This window comes from Centropristis striata, chromosome 3 (assembly GCF_030273125.1).
Source record: "Centropristis striata isolate RG_2023a ecotype Rhode Island chromosome 3, C.striata_1.0, whole genome shotgun sequence".
In the NCBI taxonomy this organism is placed as follows: domain Eukaryota; kingdom Metazoa; phylum Chordata; class Actinopteri; order Perciformes; family Serranidae; genus Centropristis; species Centropristis striata.
Window position 1 is genome coordinate 21,274,401 of NC_081519.1, and position 27,153 is coordinate 21,301,553.

The 27,153-nt window shown below is 37.5% G+C and overlaps 1 protein-coding gene across 1 annotated transcript in view; it reads left to right on the forward strand.

Annotated features, from left to right (window-relative positions):
• The window catches only part of cntn4 (contactin 4), a 184,832-nt gene continuing 157,679 nt past the window's right edge, over positions 1-27,153 (forward strand). The window contains exons 1-2 of the mRNA XM_059328618.1: positions 1-296; positions 18,056-18,192. Of these exons, the coding sequence (XP_059184601.1) occupies positions 18,138-18,192 (55 nt within the window). The 5' untranslated portion in view covers positions 1-296; positions 18,056-18,137. The remainder of the gene's footprint in view (positions 297-18,055; positions 18,193-27,153) is intronic.

Genomic DNA, 27,153 nt, shown 5'->3' on the forward strand with positions numbered 1-27,153 from the left:
CAACCTGCGAGACGCCACGCCGTCAGCTACTTGTGCTTCTGAGAGGGAGAGAAAGAGAGGGAAGGGATGGAGGTACAGTAGTGGGGAACAGCACGGCACCGCACGGCACGGCACAGCACGTGAACGCAACGCTACACAAAAGAAAGAAACAGCATCTTTGCGCACAAGTCAGACGGATATTTTTTTTGGCCGGGAGCGTCGCCGCGACTCGACAGTGATGTCTGTGTGCAGAATTTTATTTAGTGATAAAATACGGATTAATCTGACGCTGTGAATTCCTACTGCTGATAGCACAGGTAAGATTATTATCCCGTTATTCTCTAACTTCTAATCTCCATCAGCTCAGCAGCAGTGTCAGAATAAAGACCAGTGTCCGTCCTAACTTTTCACAGATTACACGGAGCCCTTGAGGGCTGTGTAGCAGCCGGGATTGCCTTCTCTGAATTTCACCCTCTGCTGATCTCATTTGCTCTGTGTCTACTTTGTTGTGGGACTATCATGGTGGAAGCAAAAGTAATCTGCGAGCGTGTGTGAGCGTCCCTCAGATCAGTGCAGATGTTTAGTAATCCTCGTGCGTTGACCCTCCCGTGAATAATCCCTGCGGATTTTGCTGATTACGTTGCCCGCCGCCGCTGCTGACCACCTACCGTGGGCACGGGAATCCGTCCAGTCCTGGATGCAGCGGGATTAAGGCGCTGAGCTCCACATACGAATAAAGCATGTATACTGTACATGTTTAATATTGAGAATTGGGAGGTATACCCACCCTGATTTATGATTTTCCAGGATCAACCAAACTAGTTTCAATAGAAGTTTTGTTTATGTTGGTGCCTCTGAGTGGATATCAGGGTGCATCAGCTTCATGTCACTGCTCTAATGGTGTTTATCAGCGCATCTGACACTCACTAGATAAACTGTCTAATGCAGAGCTTCTCCATCTGTTTTCAGCCAACAACCCCTTACAAATACAGAATAAACCACACAGCCTATTTTATCCACACTTTTAATTTGAAATGCATTTCAGAACACTCACACTCACTAACACAATCTAAAGAAAACAAAGATTCTGTGTATTTAATAATATGCAATAGAATGATATAGGCTCACATATTTAGTGCGGCATTTGAGGGATTTTGTATTTTTTATTCATTTAAAATATGTAATTTCACATAATTTTGGACCATTATTATAACCAAATCTGTATAAAAATATATGGAAAAAAGATGAAAGACAACACGCCAAAGAAGTTTACGCCCATAAAGTTGGAATAATTTTGTTTTCAGACACTATCCTCTGTTAATTGTGGTTTAACTTCCATTATGATATGTTTGGAAGAGATTGATTAATACAATTTTGAATACACTATATCTGTGAAGAATAAATCACACTGTCACAATCATTTCATGGAAAGAGGTAAACATGATTTTATTCCAACTTTATGAGCGACCATGTATTAGATCTGGGAAAAGTTATTTAGTTATGATGCTCTCCATATTGATTTTGTAGATGCTGTAAAATAATAATAATAATAATAATAACAATAATTCTTAGACTGAGACTAGAATATGATAGCCCTATGACATATTTTTTTGTAAATAATTATTAATATAAATCATAAAATAAATTCAGGCTATAAAAAACTTAATATCCACATATCATAAGTCATACCTGAAAAAGTCTTATTTGCAAACTTTTTTTGGACCACCTAGCAGATTGTAACGGACCCTTGAAGGTCCCCGCACCCTACTTTGAGCAAGACTGGTCTGTGTTGGGCCTTGAATGTGATGTCCAGCAAAATGCCTGCTTTAATATGTTTAATAGATATGAGCATCTGTGCAGCTTCAGCACATCTGACGTGCCAACTTCTGCCAAAACTGCTCACTCACACCATAACTGAAAGTGATTAGTTTTTCTGCTCTGGAAACCTAAAATAACGCTGGCATGTACTGTATGTCCAGGGCCAGTCACAGAGGATGCATCAGTGTGATGGTAACAGCTGTCAGAGCTGTACTATCATGCTCCAAATGAGCATCTATCTATGTGATGATACATTGTTCATTCACCATTAAGTCTGTGGCTGACTGGGGAGCAGCTCCACTAACTCTGTGTGTGATCATACACTTCTCATCTCACCTGACAAGAGCTGAACTTCTTCTAAAGGTTAGCGGAGAGAGAGAGAGAGAGAGAGAGAGAGAGAGAGAAAAGGGAGAAAACTTCACCTTAAAGTGTCCAGGAAGATTATTCTACAGCTCAGTCTTGATTTGTGAAACATGAGCATCGATAGCCCAAAAGCCTGAGACAAGAGAGCAGAGACTCTCCTGAGATCTAAAGCATAAATATGTAAGCTTTTTAAAATTGCTGAATTAAAGTGTGGGCACAAGATTTAAATACCACCTTTCCACACGAAGACGTATAATCAAGAAACGGCTGGAACAAACTGAAGCTTAATTAACACATTGACTGGCATCCGATGGCAGCTTCCTGAGGCCCGGTGCCGCCCATGATGTAACCTCACAGGAAAACAGCTCCTAAATGGTTACTGACGACCCTGGAAGCCAACGAGTCTGTCAGAAGTGACGGCGCACAGAAGTGACATTAAAAATATCCTGGGATAGGTGCTTTTAGAGGCGCGGCATGAAAATTTTAGTGCGCGGTTTCCGCTGGAAGTATCGAGGAAATGTGTTGTCAAGGTCATTTTTATTTCATGTCTCTCCAGGAAAGCTAGCTCAATGAAAACAAAAAAGAGAGAATGTGTTATTATGCATGTGGGATATAATGAGAACGTTATATATATAGCTTTTTCCTGCTGGTTTACACCCAGAACTACACTTCTTCATGTGGAGTTTGATTTGTCAGGATATCATTACATACACAGGGGTACTTCACATTAATCATGATAGTTTCACCATCAGTCTGTCAGCTGTTTGAACTTCACAGAGGCATGCTGGGAGTTGCGGAGGGAGGGGGTAAAAAAATGTGTTGCTTCATCTTTTACCTTTCTTCCTACTTCCTAACTTCCTTGGGTGGGCTGATGGATTACAGGGACATACTGATACACCCAACTCGCGATTCACTCCAATTCATGGTAGTGTGTTCACGATACGATTTTTTAGTAGTGAGAAATTTTGAGTGAAAAAGATTGTCTGAATATCAGACAACAATCTCCTTTTTTTTCTTTATGCAATTAATTATTTTTTTCTGAGGCAGGGTAAACGTTATGCAAACCAGTGCATATTTCCTTTTTTGTAAAAGTGAAACTCAAATATAAAAAAAACAACTAAAATACATAACAAAAAAATGTAACTGAATTTTAAAACAAATCCCAAATCCAGATACATCAATTATTACAAATAAAGAAGAAGATATCTTCAAATTAAAGCTGAGACCTCTGGGCTTTCACAAAGCACACTGGTTTTGTCTTGTTTTTGTCTTATTTTCTGACTTTCCTCTGATTATACCAGACGTAGTTGATCCAGTTGATTTGATCGGTGTCAGGCTATTGAATCCTCACTGCTCATCATCCCATCAGTATTGGCGAGTAGGGACCTACTCAACCTTCTAGCAGGTATAGAAGGGAACTATCAGCTCTGATCAGCTGCTATATTTACGTGTTTTGTTTGGTGACACCCTCCGGTAATTATGGTTGACATAAAACAAAGTGATGTGAGTGAAAGCAAAGGGGGAAATAAGGGAACGTAGTGTAAAGCACGAAAAAATCACTAACTTCACCTAACTTTAGTGCATTACATTTTTACATTACCAGTGTTACTCTGTCACTCCTGGTTTTAACGTCATCCTCGTATCTTCTTCACTTTTGAAGTTGTAGTTTATGTGCATTTATTTTACTTTTTAAACTTTTTTATAACAGCTAACCAGGAACTTTTTTGCCTTAACCTTAGATAAATAGTTTTGTAGTCTAAACTGAATGAAACTGCTCCCTTTTTCAGTGCGAAACTGAATGAAAGTGAAAAACGAGCAGCCGTCGAACAACCTAACAACCTACAAGTAGGTAGAGTAACGCCTCGGCGATCACACTTATGGGATGACAAGCACTGATAAGTCTTCATTCATTTATTCATTCATTATACTTAGCAATTATCTGAACTTGCCCGTAGGAGTGAATGAGAGCATAAATGGTTGTCTGTCTCAATATGTCAGCTTGTAATTCTCTGGTGACCTGCCCAGGCTGTACCCCGCCTCTCACCCAATGTCAGCTGGAATTGGCTCCCAATACATTATATACAGTATTTTAGATATATTGTGTATATATACATACATGTGATAATCATGTGTCTTTTATCTAAAATCTAACGGTTATGTTTTCTTGCATTGATCAAACAATTTGTGGACTGTAAAAACATGTTTTTTGATCAGCATGCTCTTGACCATCCAGAATAAAGGTCCTCCCCCCAAAGAGAAGTGCAGAAACAAGAAAAAACACTGAGAAATCCCAAATATCAATGGATACAAACAAAATAAGATCTAATTGTGTATATGGACAAAAATAAGGGGACATTTCTCCACATATCACTTCCCACATTTGGCCCATTATGTTGTGGAGCAGATATTTTTGTTCTTCCTTCCCCTGTTATGAATCCATCCTTGCATCCCCTCTAATACGCAAGTGTGCATTTATGCGCCAACCTTGCTGATCAGGTTAAAATCTCTATTGGAAGATAAACACGGCAACAAGCAGCAAATAAAAACAAACGCCTGGTGTCAGTTGTTTGTTTCTTCTTTTTATTTATTTATTTATATATTTCTTGCTTCACTCTGCTGGATTTTCAAAGTAAACAGAGCTGCAAGATTTTCCACAACACCATAATGGATGAGGAAGCTGCAGACCCCTGATACCACTTTACCCAGCACAGTGTGGTTTTATGTATGCCATGCATTACTTTGTTTGAATCTGGCATAATAGAGCTGTTTGACAAGCTGAGCTGAAGATATCTTCTCTGTCAAGCAGGGAACATGGAGAGGAAACATCTATTCTTTCCCCATACTAGGAATAGGAACACATAGAATGAGGCTGTATTAGATTTATTTTGTAAAAAAAAAAGAGGGGGGGGGGGAGAGAGAGAACTCATTTTAAAGCTCCTACTTGATATAATTTTGTTCAAACATCTGCAAACAAAATATAATTACTGCAAAAAACTCTTTAAAAAGCAGTTTCTCTAAATGAGCTGCCTTCAGTTTGATGTTTCCCTGCACGCCACAGACTGGATTTCATTGAAACAAATCTTTTATCTGCACACAAAATCTTCCCCTCAGTAAGAGGTTGAAGGATTGTTGCTTAATTCAGTCAAAGGAAGGTCGTGAATGAGTGTAATTTACGCAAAAATGTGTCCCATCTTCACCATCAAAAGCAGTTGTGAGAACACCGCTGTGAATTGGGATCCCTGACACAACTGTCAGGATTAAGCACACTTGAATGTAATACAGCAGAGTGGCTCGGTGTTGTTTATAAAGTCCCATCTCTCTGTTCATTTTTAATATTTAGATTGAAGGAGAAAAGGATCCAAGACGGCTCGTTGAGACAGCTCCATTTCCTGCTCTATTTATCTAGTCTCATTGGTTCTGTAAATGCCCTATTTGTAATCCAATCATATTAGAATAATTTGCCTGCTTTGGCGATGCTTTATGATGCTCTGTCACTTGTACGCCTTTGGTTTCGAGGCGCCGCGGTCCTTTGGGGTAAGTCTTCACAGACTGTCTGAGATGCAACGTTTCCTAATTCAAACATTGTTGCACACTGCCTCTCCTTGGGAAAAGCTTTAATTGAGTGCTTAATAAGAGCAATGCCACACAGTTACCAACTTCAGGGGGGTGGGGGTGCTGCTGCATTATTTAATGTACTTATATAAGGCCTGCAAACGTCTTCTTTCCAAGCAGTCTCAGGACTAGGCCAGATTCATGTACACCTGACTTGAATGTGGATTTGTTGTGACTGAGTATTGTATTGTGCTCCACTGGGTGTGGCTCCGATGTGAGAGCCATCTTTCCTCTCTAATTTAGAGCAATATAAGTGCTGTGTTCCCCACAGGGCATTGTTATGTTCTTTGTCTGAATCAGGATTAAAGGACTGAACAGACTCAAAAGAATGTTACAAATATACCCTGGACACTTTGCTGCTTTCTGCTGATATCTGTCGATAAAAGACAAGCAGCCTTTACAAAACACATGCTTGTAAGGGTTGGGTCTTTTTTGTTTTTTTGGAGGGAGATTTTTTCATTCTCACAAAAACTGAATGAGTTGTCGAAGAACACACGTGGCAGTTTTTGAACCTCAGCCAGTTTCAGAGTTTTTTTTTGCTGTTTTTCGTCACATTTTACTAACTGTGGCCTATTTTTATCGCTGCAATATGAAAATCCTTCACCTCTCTAATGGCCATGGCTATAGGGAAAAATCCAAAAGGTCTTTTCACATTACAACACAACACTTTCATAATGTCATAAATCATGAGGTATATTTATTTATCAATTTATTTTACATAATCACAAATTAGAAACAAATATATGTATACTGTAGTTTTCCAAGTGTCTATAAGTGCTACCAGTATTGCAACAACAACAAAAAAGGACGCTCCATATGCTATACATATTGAACTATTTACATTTTTACAACCTCTACTTACAGCTTCTCTTATCCCCTCCCCTCTAATCTGTGTAAACAGCAGTTCAGTTGTTTGCACCGAGGAGCACAGAATTTAATGTTGTTTTTTACAGCATTTGGCTAGTGTGAAGGCTTTCTTTTTGGTGAAATTTGAAATGAGTAGAAAAAAGTGATTTTGATTTAATGCGGCTATTTTCAGCTTAGTTTTGGTTAATTATAGTGACACAAGCATTTATCACACATGATTTTAAGTGATGATAATTGTGTTTTTACAGTTCCTGTCTTTTATAAATGGTGTAATTTTGGCAAACATGTTTGCCAATGACATGTTTTCATGACTGTTGAAAGACAACAGATGGTTTGAGAAGATTAAATGTTTTCTGACATTTCTTGAAAATTCATGCAAGGAAAACAAAAATACTCTATTTTAGCTCATACTTTGTTGATATGCCATTATATTTTCAGTAACACGACACAATTACGTTTAATAACACACAACTTCTACTTGAGAAGACAAAATTATAACACATTTTTCTGAAGCTACAAGATATCTGTTCATCTTTGTTGTCAGGAGCTTTTTGAAGTGTACAGAGGGTTAATGAACTCCAAACTGGAGCATCAGACTAAACTGTTTGTTGGTTATGTTTAAAGAAGAAGAGGATTATTTTGAGTGGAAAGTGTAAATTAGGACAAGAGATGGAAATGAAGGAAACATAGCAAGGTCATATTATCTGTGGTGGTTATACAAGTGAGTGTTCTCAGTAGGCAAAATGGATTTTCCATTTGTATTTTTAAGATTTAACAAAAACTCAAGCACAGGTAACAGTGGCATTTTGAAATATAACACTCCTTATTCAAATGCCACTTTGATTAGCCGTTCGACTGTAATCACATTTTGTGTTGGCAGCAGAGCTGGAGTTGTCACTGAGCAGCTAACTATTGCAATGTCAGGTGCAATCCACTCTGTTGATTTATCCTCATCTTGATGTGGGGTTGGAAAGAAATGAGCATTTGGGAGGTGATGGGGGTGGTGGTGGGGGGTTAAATGAAAAATGCTATGGAGTTGCATCATGGGAAGACTGTAGAGACTGTCCTCCACAGGATGACTCCATTCGTCATTTGTGCAGCAGCTTAATACAACCCCGTATTTATCTCTATTGTTAGGTGGCGCTGATTGGCACTGACTGATTGGGTCCAGTTGGAGTGGGTGGGAGTTGTGGTGGACAAACAAACAAAGGCCTTTGACCCAGGGGGCTGCTCTTTATAAAATCAAAAGCCAGTGTTGTTAATTTTTGTCACATATGTAATTTCCATTTTACATCACGTTTTACGCCACCTACGTAACTTCTGTAATTAACTCAGGTCAACAGTAGAGATCTTTTGCTGAACTATCTTTTCCTAAATCGAACCAAGTGTTTTTATTGCCTAAACCCAACCAAACTACAACAGTTTGACAGTGTTTACCACCACAACAAGTATTGTTATGAGAGCATGTTGATCACCTGCTGCCTTTCGGAGTGCTAATTTAAGACCTTCCTGTGGGTCCTATTAGGGTGTAGGAACAAACAGCATATGTGGTTGTATGCTTTGGCTTGTCTGATTTTAGAGCTAAACTTGAAATTAACTTGTTTAATTTTAATTTTAATAATTTACTAAATCTGACTGGAGTACCCATTAATGGTACATATACACACACATAACACCTTATTTTCATGAACGTTTTTTTCAATTTCATATTCTAGTTAAATAGTAAAGTGTCAGTAAACTGGTATGTTCCCTTATTTAGAGAATCCCAAACTCACAGTTAGTATTTTAAACAGCAAATACATATTAATGCATGGAATCATTCATTAAAACTAAGGTTAAGATGGACTTAAAAAATAATAATAGGCAGTGTTCCTACATATTTTGGTTCCCTTCCACTTAATGCTTTCAGTTCCATGCAGTCAGAATGAAAAATATGACGGTGATGAGCGTTATTCGTGTGTTTCTTTTTTTAAATTCTTCCCAGCAGTTGTAGGTACATTTCAGGTACAGATATTCTTCTTACTGCTGGTTTGACACATACAACCACACCACACTACACCGCTGTTTTACACATAAACACTAGGCTTTAAATGATGATTTTATCATCCAAAGTCCACCTTGATGCAATCATATGCATTTTTGCAAGTGATTCCTTTATAGTATGTTTTACACACAGACCTGTGAGCTGCTGAGTCTCAAGTGTTTTGCTTAAGGGCACCTTGATGGTAGACAACCCAAAGGACGAATTTAATCTATCTATCTATCTATCTATCTATCTATCTATCTATCTATCTATCTATCTATCTATCTATCTATCTATCTATCTATCTATCTATCAACTATCTATCTATCTATCCATCTATCTCTCTATCTATCTATCTATCTATCTATCTATGTTTTGATATTTATGAAATAGCTTTGAATTCAACTTTTAAACTAAACTTTTGATTTTTACTTTTTTTAAAATTACAATTACAATTAGAATTATAATATTTGTTTTAGCTGCTCTTTGGAAGTTTTCAAATGAAAGGATGATAAAATTATGATGCAGCTTCTCTCGTCATTATCACAACTTGCATTTTGCTGCTGATTGTCTCTTATAGACTTAAATTCCGTATTCAGAGAAGAAAAAGTCTCTAATAAGCATCACTCCTGCTCGTGTGAGATATGTTTACAGATGATGCAACATGCAGGTATTCAAAATCTCATCTGTTACTCAGACGAAATAATTAAGCATTCAAGAAAGGCCCTGTTTGTGTAGCAGACCATTTCAGATGTCTGTGGTTCAGATAAATGCTGTTCCGCAGTCATTGTATCAAAGTGCAATTAGCTGATTCATTCATTTAAACCAAGGACAATGGAAAGAAAGAACTAAATAATGCCTATTGTGGAAGACAACACTATTCATTTAGGATAAGATAAGAAAAGCAGATCCATTCAACCTTAAAACTGTTCATTTGTGCCAGACAGTCACGTTTATATGCAGAAGTTAAATATAAAATGTGAGCACATGAGTATACTGTATATACGCTGTGTCTGTGTGATACTCCTCAGATGTCTTTCTGAAACACTGATGCATGTTATTTCTGTCTGAAAGTGTTATCACCTGACTTTAGATAAGGCCTGAGCTCATTATGTGAAGCTGATCACTGAGCAGAACGCTCATCATTATGTACCATCAGAGGTTTTTGTCATAAGGAATAATTAACAAATAATATAGTGAGTGATGTTCCAGGCTTCTGAGATAAGTTTTACGCCAGCTGTGAAAATATGTTCAAACTGCTTCTTTTAGAGCTGTGCATATTTATAGTTGGTCTATGACAGGCATATTGGTATCAGGGTATTTATTTTCCGACATGGGCTGATATGAAAACAATTTTTACAGAACGTATAAATAATAATTTAATTCTTACTGACATGGTCAGCATAAACTGATACTCAACATACAGTGATGTTTAGCTTTTTATTTTATTTTTATGTATTCTTCATTTAAAACGTCAATAATTGACTGATACTGAACATCCATTACTATTTAGCTTTTTGTTTTATTTGTTTTAATTATTCATTTAAAAGGTCAATTAATTGATACTAAACATACAGTAATATTTAGCTTTTATTTTTTTATTGATTCTGCATTTAAATGGCCGGCAATTCACTGATATTGAAGATATTGTACTATTCAGATTTTTTTATATTAATTATTTATTTGAAAGGTCAGTAATTGACATTAAATTGCAGATGCTTATTTAGCTATTTATTTTTCATTATTTTATTTATTTTCTCAGTGTTAATTTCTAGGATTGGTTGATGGTGTATTACATTCTATATATAATGTATAATAATGTTCTTGAATTCAATTATTTGTTCAAGAAAGCAGAGTCATATCAATGCAAAATCAGTGCATAATCCATGTAGAAAAGGTATTTTTTCACTCCAGCTCATAAATAAATATATCAGACATCATATAATGATGTCTGATTATTAATCAGGATATTATTCCCCTAAAAAAATCCCACATCAGTATGCTCTTGCTTCTTGACAAACTATTTTAAATCTGGGTTGGTCAGTTCGTGAGTTTAATTTGGACTCACCCCACAATATGTGAATATCTATTGAATCATACAATGTAAGCATTTCTTCTCAATAAACCCCCCACCCTATGTCAGAATGTATTTATTCTGAGGGCAGTTGCAGTGATCTCCATGCAGGCGTGTCTTAATTGAGCTATATATTGAACAATGTGAGATTATGATTATTAACTAAATGTTTATAATATATAATTTAATGTAGAATGCAGTACATGGTGTGAGATTTTCAGTCAGAAGTGTGTTTGTATTTGGGGTCGCTCTCAAATTCAATATTTCCTTAAAATGCCACTGAAAGATTTGGATGTCATTGTCCACACCAGAAAAACTGACCTACAGCATAGTTATGTTTTCAAAAAGTGAACTGGTACAAGAAAAAACTTATTAAAATAATAAACTTATTAAATATTTCAAAAGCAGAGTTTTTGTGTGTGTTTTTTTTCTACAGTGGTCAAGACTTTTACTTCCACAAAATTCTAGTTTTTCTCAAAATAAGTTCCATAGCCGGAGCACAAGTTCAGCTTTCCTTTAGATGAGTTTTCAACATTGGACTGGCACTTGAGATGTGGCAGGGTGATACAGTTTGGAGAAGTCGCTCAATTCAGAGCTGTCTGAATGTGCCACCCACATCAGCAGTGATGTGGATACACAGCACAGAGCTGTTCCGCAGGGCTGTCACAGTAAACTGCCCCCGCTTGGTCAGGGACCCTGGATTTGTTTCACATGGACTGTATAAAATAAGTGGACGCAGCCTCAAGGTCTGAAAACTGAACTCAATACGGAATTAAACCTGAAGGCCAGTAGTTACAAAAATGGGTCTGATTGTATAGGATTCTATGAGCAAATAATCAACTTTTTACTTGATTTATTGACTCAGTAAACATTTACCTGATGATATTTTTGGTCTAAATTACTATTTTCAAGTCATCAATACAGCATGATATTCTTTTAAAAAACTGAGGGTCACATTACCAGTAGAATAGACCATGGGGACTTGTTATTTAGGTTTTTAGAAAATATCTAAAACCTGGTGCAAAGCAGTGCAAAATGCAATTGTCATTGCTATCTTCTGACCAACACAGTTGTCATTTTCATGCCCAGCACCCACATCAGCAGCAGAAAACAATTATGCCATTGACAAACAAAAACCCGGTCTAAAGTCAATGGTGCAGTACTGTCCTGCTATTTTAAGTGGGCACATGGTTCTCAACATGCATACACTCAACATTTGCTTGTTACACACTGGTGATGCGCAAATTCGATGGGTAGGCTCACAAAACGTAATGTGCAATAGCAGATGGGTGGATAATAATAATACATAATAATTTATAAAGAAAATATGAATTTCTTAAATTGTGTGAACATAGCAGAGAGCAGAGCAGAGCTGTTGTCTGCTTTTGTCAGGCCAGTGTGTCCCTATTAAGAGAGACGCTGTGTGCATTTACCCACAAAGAGATACACGAATCATGTGATTGATGATTTCAGATGCCTAGAGTTTAGTAACATTTCTTCTGCCAAGTTCATAACTAAAGTCCTTGGTTTTGCTGCTTACATGTCCAATGATATACTGCAGTGACATTACTGTGTGTATGGAAATGTTTACAATCACAGAAGCAGCTTCTCTAATCATTAAAGTAAATCAATAAAGAAAACACTCACACATCAATACAATACAAGCAACATGACCAACAGGGACTACAAGAGGGGGAGGGAAATGTCCATTTGGATGTGGGAAATCAGAGAAAGTAACTAGTTGGAGTGGATGGTTTATGCGTACACATGGAAAACTGTTGCCATATGGGAAAAAACACACCTTGAATGAACTTACACCATGTCCATTAGACCCTGTGTTATAGCTTGTTTAAATAGGGCCCGCTAATCTTTAAGTAAGAAAAAGAGTGGTCATTGCCTGTCTATATAGAGATTATAGGAAAGATACCACTGAGCTTTGAGCTTGCGATGTAGATCAAGATTTTCCTCCTTCAAATGCATGATTATCTTTGGGCAACTTTTCTAATGTTATGTTTCATATGTATTCCCACAGAGATACTGTAATCTTTATCAACGAGTTCAAGGTTCTGCTTTGGTATCTCCACCCTCACGGCATGTAGCTCAGTGTCTGCAAAGATTTGAGCTGCAACAGCTACAGTATTTCTAATTAAATGTGCTCAGGGTTGGTGATCAAAGCTGAGATAGGAGCTGCTGACCTCCTCTTTGTAAAGGAAAAGGGAAATATAGAAAGGTAGTGCTGAAATGATTAGAATATTGGCAAACAGAAAACTCATGTTCAGTGATTATTTATTTAAATAAAAAAAATATGGGCTTTTCTTGCATCCCTTTGTTTCTCCATATATTGTAAAAAACAAAAAACAAACAGTGAAGGCAGTCACTATTGGACTTTTGTGATATTGAAGCCTTGAGTTCGGCATTTTGGCTGCCACCATCTTGATTTTTTACAACCAGCATATATGCAGATCAGATCAGACCACTATGTCATCAGTCAATGCTTGCGCTCAGTGGCACAATTGTTATTCAAAATAAAGAGTTGACTTCTTTAAGTCCAACCAAACAATGAATAATGAAAGATCATGCTGTAGGATGTGAGACTCTTGATTGAGACCATAAACACATTATAAGAGCGCTTACTTAGGTAATAAATTAAGTGAGAAGTAGGGTCATTTTACTATGGACTTGAATACAAACAGAGTTCTTTTTTCAACCAGTGGAGTTGCCCCCTGCTGGTCATTGGATAGAATGCAGTTTTGAGAAATGTAGGCGTTGGCTTCACAATTTAGGCCTGGAGGTTGCTGTTTGGGTTTGTAATATTGTAATATAAATATTACGTGGTTTGTGTTTTACAGAATGTAACACTGACAAAATTAGCTGAGACTGATCTTTTTGGTAGATTTGTGACCGTGAAAATAATAGCTGCAGTCCTAAATGTTTTAGAGATAATGTATTTGTCTGAGTGACATTTCTATCTGCTCAAATACAGCAACATTTTTGTGTAGTAAAATGTTCAATTTGAATTATATTGTCATAATCTTGCATGGTGGGGGATTTCTTTTTGTATTTGTGCTGTCAGTACAGGTCAAAAGCACACCGCACTTTTGTGTTTTGTGCTATTTACACAGCATGTGAGCATGAATCATACTTCCTTCTAAAAGCCTTCTCACTCACTGACTTGAAATAACTTTCCAGCTCTGTGTCTATAGTGTGATTGTCAACCAACATAAAGGAGTCCATATTAGTCATAAAGATTGCTGGGGCATCTACAGGAACTTTATTAAAGCTGTCGCTTCGATCGCTGCTGCTTCTGTTTGGCTTTCTGCCTGATATCATTGAACATTGGACGATGGATCTCTTTGAACCAGTGCACTACATTAACCAAACATGCTATCTCCTCCCAAGCTAATTTAATTCCAGGTACAATCCTGCACCTCCTGCACATAGAGACATCAGTTTCCTCTTGGCACAAGCTTTTGCAACAGATCGATTCTAGACTGCTCTATGCATCACCAAATTTTTGGGTGGCAAACAGTGTATATATCTTAAACTGGTGATTTCTAATGACGGTGCAAGATGAGGTAAAAAAATAAAAAATATTTCAAAATAATTAATTAATTTGCTCTGAACGTTAGCAGCAGTTATTTTCTAATGCTGTGAATACTTTTTCATGTATTTACATTTTCAACAAATTCCTATCCAGAGTGTGTGCACTTGTAGTTATTGTCCTCATTTTGCACATGAAGAATTCATTTAAGCTGTTTACTGTATGATGGGAAAAAAATCTATCAATCTTTCAACTTTCCGCTAAATTTCTGAAGCATCGTCAGTCATTTCCCTATTCCTGAGGAACTTGCAGTATATTTCATCCAAGACATCTAATGCTTGGGTGATTGTTAAACCTTTTTTGTTTTTACCAGTGCAGAAAAAAAGCTTTGAATGATTTAGAAATGGTGTCATCTAACTTATTTAAGTCAATAGTAAATTATAAATAGTAATTGAATGATACTGAACACTGATGTGTTAAAAAGCAAATAAAAATAAATAAATAAATGTGTGTGTGTGTGTGTGTGTGTGTGTGTGTGTGTGTGTGTGTGTGTGTATATATAAGTAGGTAATAGGTAGTCACTCTCAAATGTCCCATTTTCTTCAGGCTATAGTAGCAGCCAGGGATGAGCTTTGGCAAGCCTGAAGTCTGATTGGCCACCTCAGCTGCCAGCAATTATCCTAAACTATGACTGGCTATGTTCCCTGTTAGAGCCAGGACCTCAGGAACTTCATGCTGTGATAATATTTTTGAATGTGCATTGTGTGTAGCCTACCTTTGAAGGCACAATTTCATTTTGAGGACAAAGTTTGAGAAGAAATTATGGAAGCTTTATATTCATGCCACTGTAGTGACTGTTAGGTCTGTTCATCACAAATTACAATTTTAAACACACGGTGGTCCAATGGTTAGCCTCACAGCAAAGGGTTTGCCGGTTCGACTCCGGCCTGTGGCTCTTCTATGTGGAGTTTGCATGTTCTCCCTGTGTCAGTGTGGGTACTCCGGCTTCCGCCCACAGTCCAAAAATGTGCACTTAGGTTTCATTGGTGACCATAGGAGTGAATGAGAGCATGAATGGTTGGCTGTGTCAGCCCTGTGATAGTCCGGCGACCTGCCCAGGGTGTACCCCGTCTCTCGCCCAATGTCATGCCCCCCCCGCGAGAAATGGTATATGAATATATGCTATTCTGATGTATGTGTGAGTACGCTCAAATGTCATGCCACTCCTTGGGCCACGCCAGTCAAAATTCTGGGCATACTACTGGTAGCAGCAGCATTAGAGCTACTGTTGTTATTTTAATACAACATTGGCAGTGGGTAGGTCCTTGTCCTTTTTGCTATTTTTTAATCATTGCACTCATGCACAGGAATTCAATTATTGTGGGTCAAAGTGCCACTGCTATTACAAAGCCTCAACCTTGTTTTATTTTCTTTTTGTCATCTTTGCTTTTGCTTGTTAAGTGCCTTGAAATGCGTCCTTGCAAATGAGTATGTAAGAGGACTCTGTCATAATTTTTTTTTTATCAAACTTGTACCATTACAAGCACTAGTAAGTCTTCGTTAACAAGGCAGTGCTGGGCATGCTCTGTGTAGCCAGAACATATATCAACTTCCATTTTCCTGGCATCAAGTAACTAAATAGATTACAGCCTCAATAGGAAACAGCAAGTTTGTGAGGCTCTCAGTCGTGTGTTATCTCTAGCTGCCCGGGTGCTTTATCAGGTTGAGTTGAAAGGTGTGGAGGAAGCCAAAGCAAGCCTCTGAATCTGTAAAAACAGACCTTAAATAAAGTAGGAGAAGAAAAGTAACTCCAGTTCTATGAGTGCATGCTGTGCCCCTTTTGATCTGCTACTTTATAGTTTAATTAGCTTTAGATAATGGCAAGCTGCTTTGTTAAAGTTAGGGAAAGATTGGAGTCATGATTAAAACAGTAAATTGTAAGTTGGAGACAGGAGAGGAACCACAGTCTCAATGTATTATCAGTTTTTAATGTTAAAATGACTAACGTGTCAGCAAACAGTTACACACCCAGCAGACTCAGTGCAACACTAGCCTACATTTAGAGTTGTGTTTGTGTCCATCTTATGAATGTGGATGTTTTTTGTGATTCTTTGTACGCATGTTTTAAACCTCAACAACTGTTTATTTTTCCACTGGATTTAGGTTAAAACTAAACACATTCTAAGGATCATTTGCAATATGTATTTATGTATTAAAAAAAATGTTTACCTCAAGCAGTAATATATCTGTGTTAACTTTCTTGCAACCACATTTTGAGGCATCATAGTATTAATATGATTCTATCATATCTAGAAGATATTTGGCCCTGCATGAAAAATTGTGTGCCACAGATCTTGCTGAGTATAGCTTTGGTAACCAAAAATACCAAAAAACGTTTTAAGATATGTTGACATTGGTTGATTACTTACATTTTCAATATTATTTTTTACACATACTGCTATTTCTTGTTGTATACTTTGTATGAGTACAGTTAAAAAAAGGGTTCCATAGTGCAAACTTTAAAAAAAGACTGCCTATTCAATTCTAATGGCTAATGTCTGAAACATCTAAAACATTATAAAAAGTGACGTGTTAAATAATGTAAAAAAATTATTCCAAAGGAAATAAGACAACATTTAGTGTTGAAATGTCATGAAAATGAGCAGCAAAAAAACCCTATGTTTGAAGTAATTTGAAGTAGTAACTTTCTTTTTCATGAAGATTTGTCCTCTAATATGTAAAATTACATTCACATGCCTTTCACGTTCTGAGTCACCAACCTTATCCTGAAATAAATAGTGTAAGATGTTCAGTTACCTTGCCAAAAGCTTGAAGAAGGAAGTGAAAACAAAAAACAGCCTGAGGTACGAATTGTTTTGGTGAGAACACTGCAAAACTTGTGTAACTTAACCTGCTTTTATCAGAGCAGACCACTGACTAGAGAACCGCTATGCCTCCTTTGTACTCACTACCGCATGTATCAAGATAATGAATGTGTCAAGAATGTGCTGTCGTGTTTCAGCGAGTAGTTAATCCCCAACAAAACTATTCATAATGTTTGGGTTTTCTTTTCGACAAGAAATTCTAAAGCATTTTCATGAGCACTGACAGTCTTTGAACACAACATTTTCTTCTTCACCTCAGCCTCATTCATACCTTCAGCTTCCTTCCTGTCACTGGGGTTTGAGATGCCGAGAGCTGCTACCTTACTGACACTCAGCAAACTTTCATGTTTTAATTCTCACTCCTGGGAGATATTGTCTGTGCTGAGGGAAAAGCACACAACTGTTGTGAAATTCTTCTAGATGTTTCAGCGTTTTTTTTCTTCATCTTTTGGCTTTGCACTTTTCAAGAGCATAAAAGCTGCGAGGCTTCAAGCGAGAACAATGCCACGAGATCTTATAGGAGCTGCTTTGCTTTCATATTGACTTAAAAGTAGCTGTCCCTAGAGTTTCTGGAGATATGAAAATGAATGTATATGAGATATTTTATGTTCATGTGCCCACCATCCACCTAACACTGAAACCTTTTCTTGGTTGCTCTGTGGATTTGATCATTAAAAGGGATTAAAAGACTTAATGTGAAGACTGTAAATGGTGCTTAATTGAATATGCCATAAAATGACTGCTTTAAGTTTATGAGCTATAACTGCAGTTTATAATGAATACTTCTACCTGTCTGCTATGTGTTAGTGAGGCACACCTTGGCAAATGAGCAGGAACACAAAGCTGCTAACAAACTCTTTCAGTTCTCATCTCATGTGTTTCTTTTTATACAGATTGGGCAGCCAGACAGGTGCGAATCGGATTCCATACCTTTGTGATTGGATGTGAGACTACTTTGACCCTGCAAAATTGAAGATGACGTTGCTATGGAAACTGCTGGTGCTGCAGTCACTTATGGGGTGCCTTGCAGGTAAAGTATCTTATTAAGAACTTTTGATGCATGCCAAAGCTGTCTTTGTGAAGTCCTTATTCATATGTATTTGGGGCAGGTGACAGTATGAAAGCCGTAGTTTAGAAAGGAGCAACCTCAAGTAGATTAACCATAAGAAAACATATTTTCCCCCAATGATGTAAAATAATAAGAACGTAGAATCCTTTCAGCAAGGACGGTATTGTTAAAGTAAATTATTGTCTGATAAAGACTTCCAATAGCAGGCAATATTGCATTTGGCTTTGGCACTCGGAAAAGGTTGGTGATCTCATCCTGAATGTGAATGAGGGGAATGTGCTGCATTAAACAGGGATGGAAATATTCAGTTTCATAGATCATAAATAAGGGCATGATTTTATCAGGCGGGGAAGCTGCCGTGAACCTACAGTAATGCTTTGGTGTCCTGCCTTGAACTTAACTAAAATAGAAGACTAATATTTTTTTTATAACATCCGATAAAGGATATCAGATGGTAAATGTACTGTACTCATTATAGTGTTGTTTAATGCTGTTACACTAGTTTCCATGAATATTCAACACTGCAACTTCAACATTCATCACATAAAAAAACAGTAGCGGAATACGAATACATACACAAATAACCAAATAATTAATAATTTTAGATAAATTTATACATTACGATTTCTCCATAAGAAGGGACCTAACATTTCCGATACCAAGTACTGATCTAAAATCGCTGTTAGTTAATAAGCTGTATGCCTCACTGTGTGGAAGCAACCCAGGATCATACTTTTATGTGTAAGGCAACTTGACTTAAACATTGCTTTCCTAACTTGTAAAACAAAATGGAATAAGTAAATACATTGAAATAAATATACTGAATTGTTAGTTATTATTGAAATAATAAGTAATGCACCAGCAACTTAAAAAAATCTTCAAAATGAATTACATTTCAAGTGTAAATCTTTTAAATGCAATAATAAATTGGCAACAAAACATAAACAGGAATTAAAATTGCAGGACGTATAATGTGTATGAAAAATGAATTGAATTGAATAGATCGGCTGCATTTTTGTGATACCCAACCCAGAAATTTCAGTCAGTATTGGCCCGATATCTGATATCAGTATTGGTAACGATGCATCCCTGGTTGTGAGGACACATGAATTAAAGACCGTTATTTTATGTCCAAAGGAAACCATATACTTAATGTGTTTCTATTGTCTTTCATTGTAAAACATTTTTTGCCAGTAACAAACCATGTTTTGAAGTGTTTTAGAAACTGCATAAACTAATTAAAGTTCATGTCATGCTGGATATAACAAAGTTATAGTTCTTTGGTTTTAAAACACATCTGAGTATAGTAAGGCCCGTTAAAATAAATCCAACAGGTTTTGTTTTTTTGAGTAAGTCACCAATCAATCAGTGATTGAGTGAACCTATGATTGAATCGTTCAATCAACAAAATATATAAAATACTAAAAATATTGTAGCAACAGTAATTACTTTCTGAGAGAAAAGCTGTAAAGGACAATTATATTGAGGTTGATTTCTTAAATTGATATACAGTATAAAAGAGGCATGAGTTAACATGAAATCATCAGTTTTAAACGTTCATCATTCATTCACCGTGCAGTAAAGTTGAATTACAGCTTCATTATACCATGGTGCCAAGTTCAGCCAGAGGCTGTGTGGCATTGATCACATTTTGATGGAGGACTTTAATTTGTCCTCTTTACAAATAGGAGGGGTCACCAGAGAGCATTGCGGTGTTTAATCAACAGGTATTATACGAATCAAGATGAAGAAAAGGCTCCATTGATGAGGTCTGAGTTCTGCTGAAATCCTCCTTCTCATTACTCAACACACATTAGGCCTGTTGTGAACCCTTTGCCCTCTTGCACACATTCGATTATCAGATTTGTTTAAGGGAACCTTGAGCTATATTGCATCGGCCTCGCAGTTTGGTCTCAGTGTGTCATCGTTCATCTAGGTCTAAAAATCCTGCATGATCACTCAGCACGCAGCTGGTGATAATTGACCAGCGAGCTTTGGGTGCAGCCCAATCTTCATGGGGTTTATACCTCATGGAGGTTATTTGAGAAATACATCAAAAGCGCAAACATGTCCAGTGATGCATATGGGTTGTGGAGCTACAATTTAAGAATTTAATTTTTGTCTTAAGTAGAATTGGTGTTGACAATTGATAATAATTGCTTTGTCCTGACAGAAATTATGTAATGTCTAATCTGAAGTGATAACAGAATGGAGCACAGGCATCAAACTATACACTCAACGGCCACTTTATTAGCTAGCAAGGTATACCTAATAAAGTGGCGCTGTGGTCTCCTGCTGCTGTAGCCAATCTGCTTCAAGGTTGGACATGTTCAGAGATGGTCTTCTGCATACCTTGGTTGTAACAAGTGGTTATTTGAGTTACTGTTGAACCAGTCTGGCCATTCTCCTCTGACCTCTGGCATCAACAAAGCATCAAGGCTCACTGGATATTTTCGGACCATTCTCTGTAAACCCTAGAGATGGTTGTGTGTGAAAATCCCAGTAGATCAGCAGTTTCTGCTGGTCTGGCACCAAAAACCATAAATTCAAAGTCACTTAAATCACCTGTCTTCCTCATTCTGATGCTGGTTTGCACTTCAGCAGCTCGTCTTCACCATGACTACATGTCTAAATGCATGGAGTTGCTGCCATGTGATTGGCTGATGAGACATTTGTGTCAACCAGTAGTTGAACAAGTGTACATAATAAAGTGACAGGTGAATGTATGTTTCACTATCTAAACAGATTTTTTATAAAGCTAGCTTAGTTCTTTAAACAGGTGGTTCATTTACAAATCTAGTTGTATCAGCTTGTTGTCACATTTGAAATTTGCTTACCATTGTCACATTATAGATCAGAAGACCATGCTGTGTGTCTTATCCAAAGTGTATAGTTTTATTTCCAAAATAGTATTGTGCTGCATTGTTTCTGCTTTATTGTACCGCCAACCCCAAAACCCACAGTTTTGAATGTCCAGTGCTGACGGTATTGATATTTCTTCTATAATATTATATATTGGCTTACATCTGTTAGAAGAAGTTTTACCATTTAAGTTGAACAACCATTCCTGAACCGACATGAATCTAAAGCTCCCCTGGAAATGTACCTGTGTGGATACTTACAATATCACAACTTTGTTTTGTTTAGTCCTGTCTGTCTTGTTGATATTAGACATGTCTGCAAGGCCTCGGCTTGATCATGGACTTGCCTCTTCTTTGGGGGGGACAGATGGCCCATCATTCCAAAACCCAAATAGTCTGAAAACCATTGGACCGAAAGCCCATTTATCTTAAAGTCCATTTTCCTGAAAACAAACACCCATTGCTCTGAAATTGTACACTCTCCCTGGAGGTAGGGTTATATTTAGAAGCAGGGCTGTGGTCCTTGATTGCTGTTTTCATCTTGAGTCTGGTCTTGAGAAAACTTTTTTGAAGTCTTGGTCCCTGGTCTTGTTGAACATGAAATTTTCTTGGTTTTGGGCTTGCCTATTAGTCAGGTTGTTCCTGGTTGTTTGTTTTGGGATCAGTTGTAAAGAATGTTTCTTGATTGGTGAATTCCACCGACACATTAGTTTCATGTTAGAAGATAGATTAGTCTTGTTTATAGAAGATTATTTCTGTCCCTTCTGACTCTTTAATCACTATATCGGAATTGGAAAGATAATGTAACCTATTATCATTTAAAACGGAACTCAATTTGCTGTGGAATGCCTTTGGCCTTGACTTGGTCTTGTTTCTGCTCTTGTTTGAAAATCAGGGTTATAGTTCTTAAGGGTGTTTCCACTACAGCCCAACACCCAGAATGAGGCGGGTCTCACTCGCCGAAATGCCCCTAATTTGAATATGAGCAGTCTTTTCGGTCCTGTAGAAGAGCAGGGCTGTTTTTCTCCCCTGAAAGAAGCCTGGTTGCTGATTGGATAGAACGCTAAGCAGGATGTGACTCAACGCCACAACAACACGCCATTTGTAAAAGCCGGTTAAGCAGTATTGCCAATTTAGTGACTTTGTTGCTATATTTAGCGACTTTTCAGACCCCCTTAGCAACAGTTTTTTAAAAAGTGACTGGCAACAAATCCAGCGACTTTTTCTGGTGTTATTGGAGACGAGTCGAAGCGGCACAGTCCTCCTGCACCAGTCTTTCCCAGCTGCAGAGCCAGAGGGGATGTTTACCCCTTAGCGTCCAGTCTGCAAATTGCTAATAGGTTAACAGTTAGCTCTGTAGCAGTACAGTGTGTATGTGCTGCTGCTACAGGAGGTGTTCACTTATCGATCTGTTTGTTTAGAACAAGCACCGGACACTCTGTGCACAGTTAGCGATGCCGGTTAATTCACAATCACTATGTTTATGATCAGTGGAGACGCTGTGCATAATTAGCCATGCTGCTTTGTTTATGATGGCAATTGGTCCAACTTTCAATGGGATTTTGAATAACTTTTTCTCACTTTGGTAACAGAACCTAGAATCTACGATTTCATTCTGGCTCTACACGGTATGGTTAAACTTTGGGGAAGATTGTGGTTATCATGAACTATGGTTAATAAATGGTTAGAGTTATTCCATACTCCATCGTCCTATTTCCCAGGTATGATGCACATTTACTCTTCAGAGTAACACATCTTTTTCAAAGTTACGACTGCTGTACCTTAACTACTACTTCTTACTATATGGCACATCATTTGTTTGTTACAGGCATGTCTTGATGCTATGTATGTAATGCTGCCAATGTGTGTTGCACTTTACTTCACACATCATTACATAAGGAGCACTGCTACCAGAATTGACACTACACATTGGCACTGAATGTCAAATGTTATTCGTAGGCATAATAGACTGGTATCTAGCCGGAGCAAGAATGAAAACCCAATGGGCGCCTTTTAAAAACATGCTCTGAACAAGAAGGTCACATGAGGTAATATCTACAGACAGTATAGGACACTATATCCAGATTTTTACAGTTAAGTCCAAATATGAATATATCTTCTTTTTCATACAGCTTTGATGAAAGAGTATAAAGATTTACATCATGGTAAAAAAGCTGAGTTAATGAGGACACAGTTCCTACATTTTTAAACTATAGAGTGAGAGCAGTGTGTGCATGCAGACCCACTGAGAACCTCCATGAACCACAGCCGTGAAAGAGTCGCTCTTAGACTAAAATTGGTTTATCCTCCTTTGAAAATTCACCAGGCATGAACATTTGCTTTAAACAATCTTTCAGGGATGCATATACTCAGACCTCCATAACACTAATGTGTTTTCAGCTGAGCTGGAAATGAACGTCTTGGAGCATTTTTAGATCTTTAAGCTTGAGAACAGGATTATTGTACTAACCCTCCTGCTTATCACTTTGGAACAAAACTCACTTTACAATGGATGATATGGCCTGGGTATGGATTAGAGAGGTGGCTGAAAATTGACTACTGGAAACAGGAATGATGCACAATGTGCAGACCTAAAAAGCTTGACTTTAATATGCTGCAGAGTGCAAGAATAGAATTGCAAGTAGAGTGAGGCTCATATAGGCTCAGGGAAAGGAATTGTACAGATGTTTATTGCAGCTTTAGTTACACTCGTCAGCCTGGGGTGGGCTTTTTCATGCACAAATGAATAAAAAAGCTTGATGACAACATATGTGCCAGTCGAATCTACAAATCCAATTACATTCCTGAATTAGTCACCTGCTTGTTCACAAGCTGTCTGCAACAACAGACACCAACATACAACAAAGTGATGAGTGGGGTGTTGTTTCATTTTAACTGACAACAACAAAACAATATTTGGGGGATTTTCTGTGAAAAATTCACACAAAAAAGTACAATTCTGTTATTTGTGAACTTTTTCTTGATAAAATCGTTCTCACCGCTTTTGTTAATGAGATTTGGAAAACATGGATAAGGAGGACAATGGCAGGCTAAGAAGTACGAGTCTTTGTAGGTTTTCAAAAAACTTCAGTTAGACAGATATGATATCAAACACCTGTTTCCAAACGCAAATAAACACACAGCATGTCCACTCGGAGCCACAGTTCAAGTGGGAACACATGCAGGCTTGTTTATATAAGTGTGGGGCTATCACTTTACTGAGACCCAATGGTTTGTTTGTACAAGCAAAATATTACGACCCATAGTGGCTGTCTCTAGTGGCTAAAGAAGGAAGTCAAGTGACGTAGTATAAAGAGTGTAGGGAAGAGGTCAGGTGGATGGATGGGTCGAACAAACATTTTACCCAGGAGAACGCTGTGTGAGGCCACAAGTCAACATTGACTTAAGTTAAGTTGTGCATTCCACTTGTCATTCCACACCATTGTACACTGAATTGGGGCGGTGGGGGGCAGTGGATTTTTCGAGAAAGATCGCAGGTTGCTACATTGGTTAATGGCTTTTTATCCAAAGCGCTTTACACTACACACTACACTCTTTCACCCATTCACACACACATTCATACTGGTGGCTGAGGCTACCAGGGCACACTGGTGAACGCAGCATTGGGAGCCATTTGTGGTTCAGTATCTTGCCCAAGGATACTTCGACATGTAGGCTGCCATGATCAGGGATCGAGCCACCAACCTTCCGATCAATGGACGTCCGCTCTACCAATTGAGCCACAGTCGCCCACATTGAAGTCATGTATATCACATCACCTGCACCTGTGTGCATAACATTCACAACTATGGACAATTTTACCTAAGCTGCATGTGTTTGAACTGTGGGAAGAAGCCGGGTACCGGAGAAACTTACCCAATTTATCCATTTCCAAGACTGTTTAGCAACCCCATTATGCAGAAATATTTAATTACAATAGGTGAAAATAACATTGTGCTGCATGAGAAATACTGCATGGTCTTAACTTCAAACTGCATGGGATTAGAATAAAGTGGGCATGTACGTAAAGAGGGCACTTGTGGGTACCAATATAATCTGTTTTCATTCAAATATATTGAGGTCAAATATCAAGGGACCCCTTTGAAAATGGCCTTCCCTGTTAAAATTAAGCCTCACTTTAATTTCAGCGTGATTTAACCCCCATCCCTACAAGATATGATAACAGGGTTGGTACCAATGGATTCTTTAGATCCAGTTATAATCATTGTGATACCAGTATCTTACCAGTAGCTTTGACTGAGTCTCTGAAAGAAAAAAGTTGGGTTAATAGCAGTTCACAGCGAGTTATCTATTGACCCCACATTGATCCTTAATTTACTTGCCTCCTTGACAACTCAGCTGTGTCCTTACCAACTCTGAACACAAACCTGTACTCTAATTGTACCACAGAGAACAGCATAGATGTAGTCAATACATATGTTTACATTTCATATGTAGGTTAATACTTCCCCTGCTGTTATATAAATATATTATAGATCATACATGAATAAACACCACAAACTAAACACAAACAAACACAGATACACACTCACTACACAGTTACAAGCACTGCACATTTCTTCACAGGAGGAACTTCTGTTGTAAATATGAATAAGACTAATTAAGTAGATGATTTTTAGACATCGTAAGAATGCAAAAGTTAAAGAATCAATCACAAAACAGACAATACACTCACAGTGTGTGTTACTTAACAAGTGACTAACAAATTGAACAATTAAACACATCATATCTGCATTAGTTATAATAAATGGTTGTAAGTGTCAGCCTCTTTAATATTTCATTTGTAAAGATAACTGCCTCCAGCTTGCTGCTGATATGAATAAGTATGCTAATATAACAAGACTTCCTCTCTGCTATGCATTATTAATTATTGATTTGAATTTGAATGTATTTATTTGAATATTCATTAGAGAGGATCATATAGAGATCAGAGCAGGATCATATATCTTTTTTTTTGTCTCTGAGCTTTATTCACCTGAGGATTGTTTGCTCAGCACATGAGCTTTGCATGATTTATACTCATACTCACAGTCTCTCCTGGGAACTGGCCAGTATGATCAAATTTGTGCGTGCTGTTCGCCATTGAGCTGCTCTGCTACTTAACTCAAGAGGAGTTGCTGAGGGAGAGAGGTGTATGTGTGTGTGTGTTTGTGGTTGTGTGTGTCTGTGCAGATTGAATCAGTTCATAAGCATCTTCCGCTGCAGTAAAAGGATTCACCGATATAAATCTGTGATATTCACAGGCTTTGTTTTATGAAACCAGGGAATAGTATTACTGCTGAGGTGACAACTAAATAAACAGCGTTTTAGGCAAATGTCAGACAGGAACCCAAGATAAGGTAAGATACATATGATTTTAGTTGAGAAATTCAGAAGCACATGCTTAGAGTTTACAAAAAATGGATACAAAAATGATTTGAATGAAGTAAATACAGATGAAATTAAAGCTGCAAGCACCAATGAACAGTGCCTCGCACCTTCAAGCACATCGGGGCGCAGCCAGAATTTTGGTTGATGCAGCAGTGCACTTCCATGACCTTTGGACGCTGCACAAATGATTTAAGATGTTTCTTTTTGTGTGTGTGGTGTTAGAATCGAAATACTGAAAAAAAATTAATCACATTTTCTTTTGGAATTTTTTGCCAGTTGACCAGCGTGCCAATTCTTTCAAGTTTTCAAACATTCTAAGCTGCACGGTCACCCATAAAGTTGGTATAATTTTGTTTTTGGACACAATCCACAATCAATGTTAATTATGGTTTCATTTTCATTGTGATATGTTTGGAAGAGATTGATTAATAAAGTTTGGAGAATATATACGCTTTATCAGTCAATAGTAAAATCAAAGTAAATCACATTGTCACAATCACTACACAGAAATAGAGATAATAAAAAAATGTTATTCCAATTTTATAGGTTGGAATACAAACATGGGTAACGCTTTATATTAAGGTCCTTGTAATAACCATTAATTAACAAGTAATAAGGCCCTTGTAAGTCCTTACAAGATGCTTATTAACATTATTGTGTGTTTATAAGC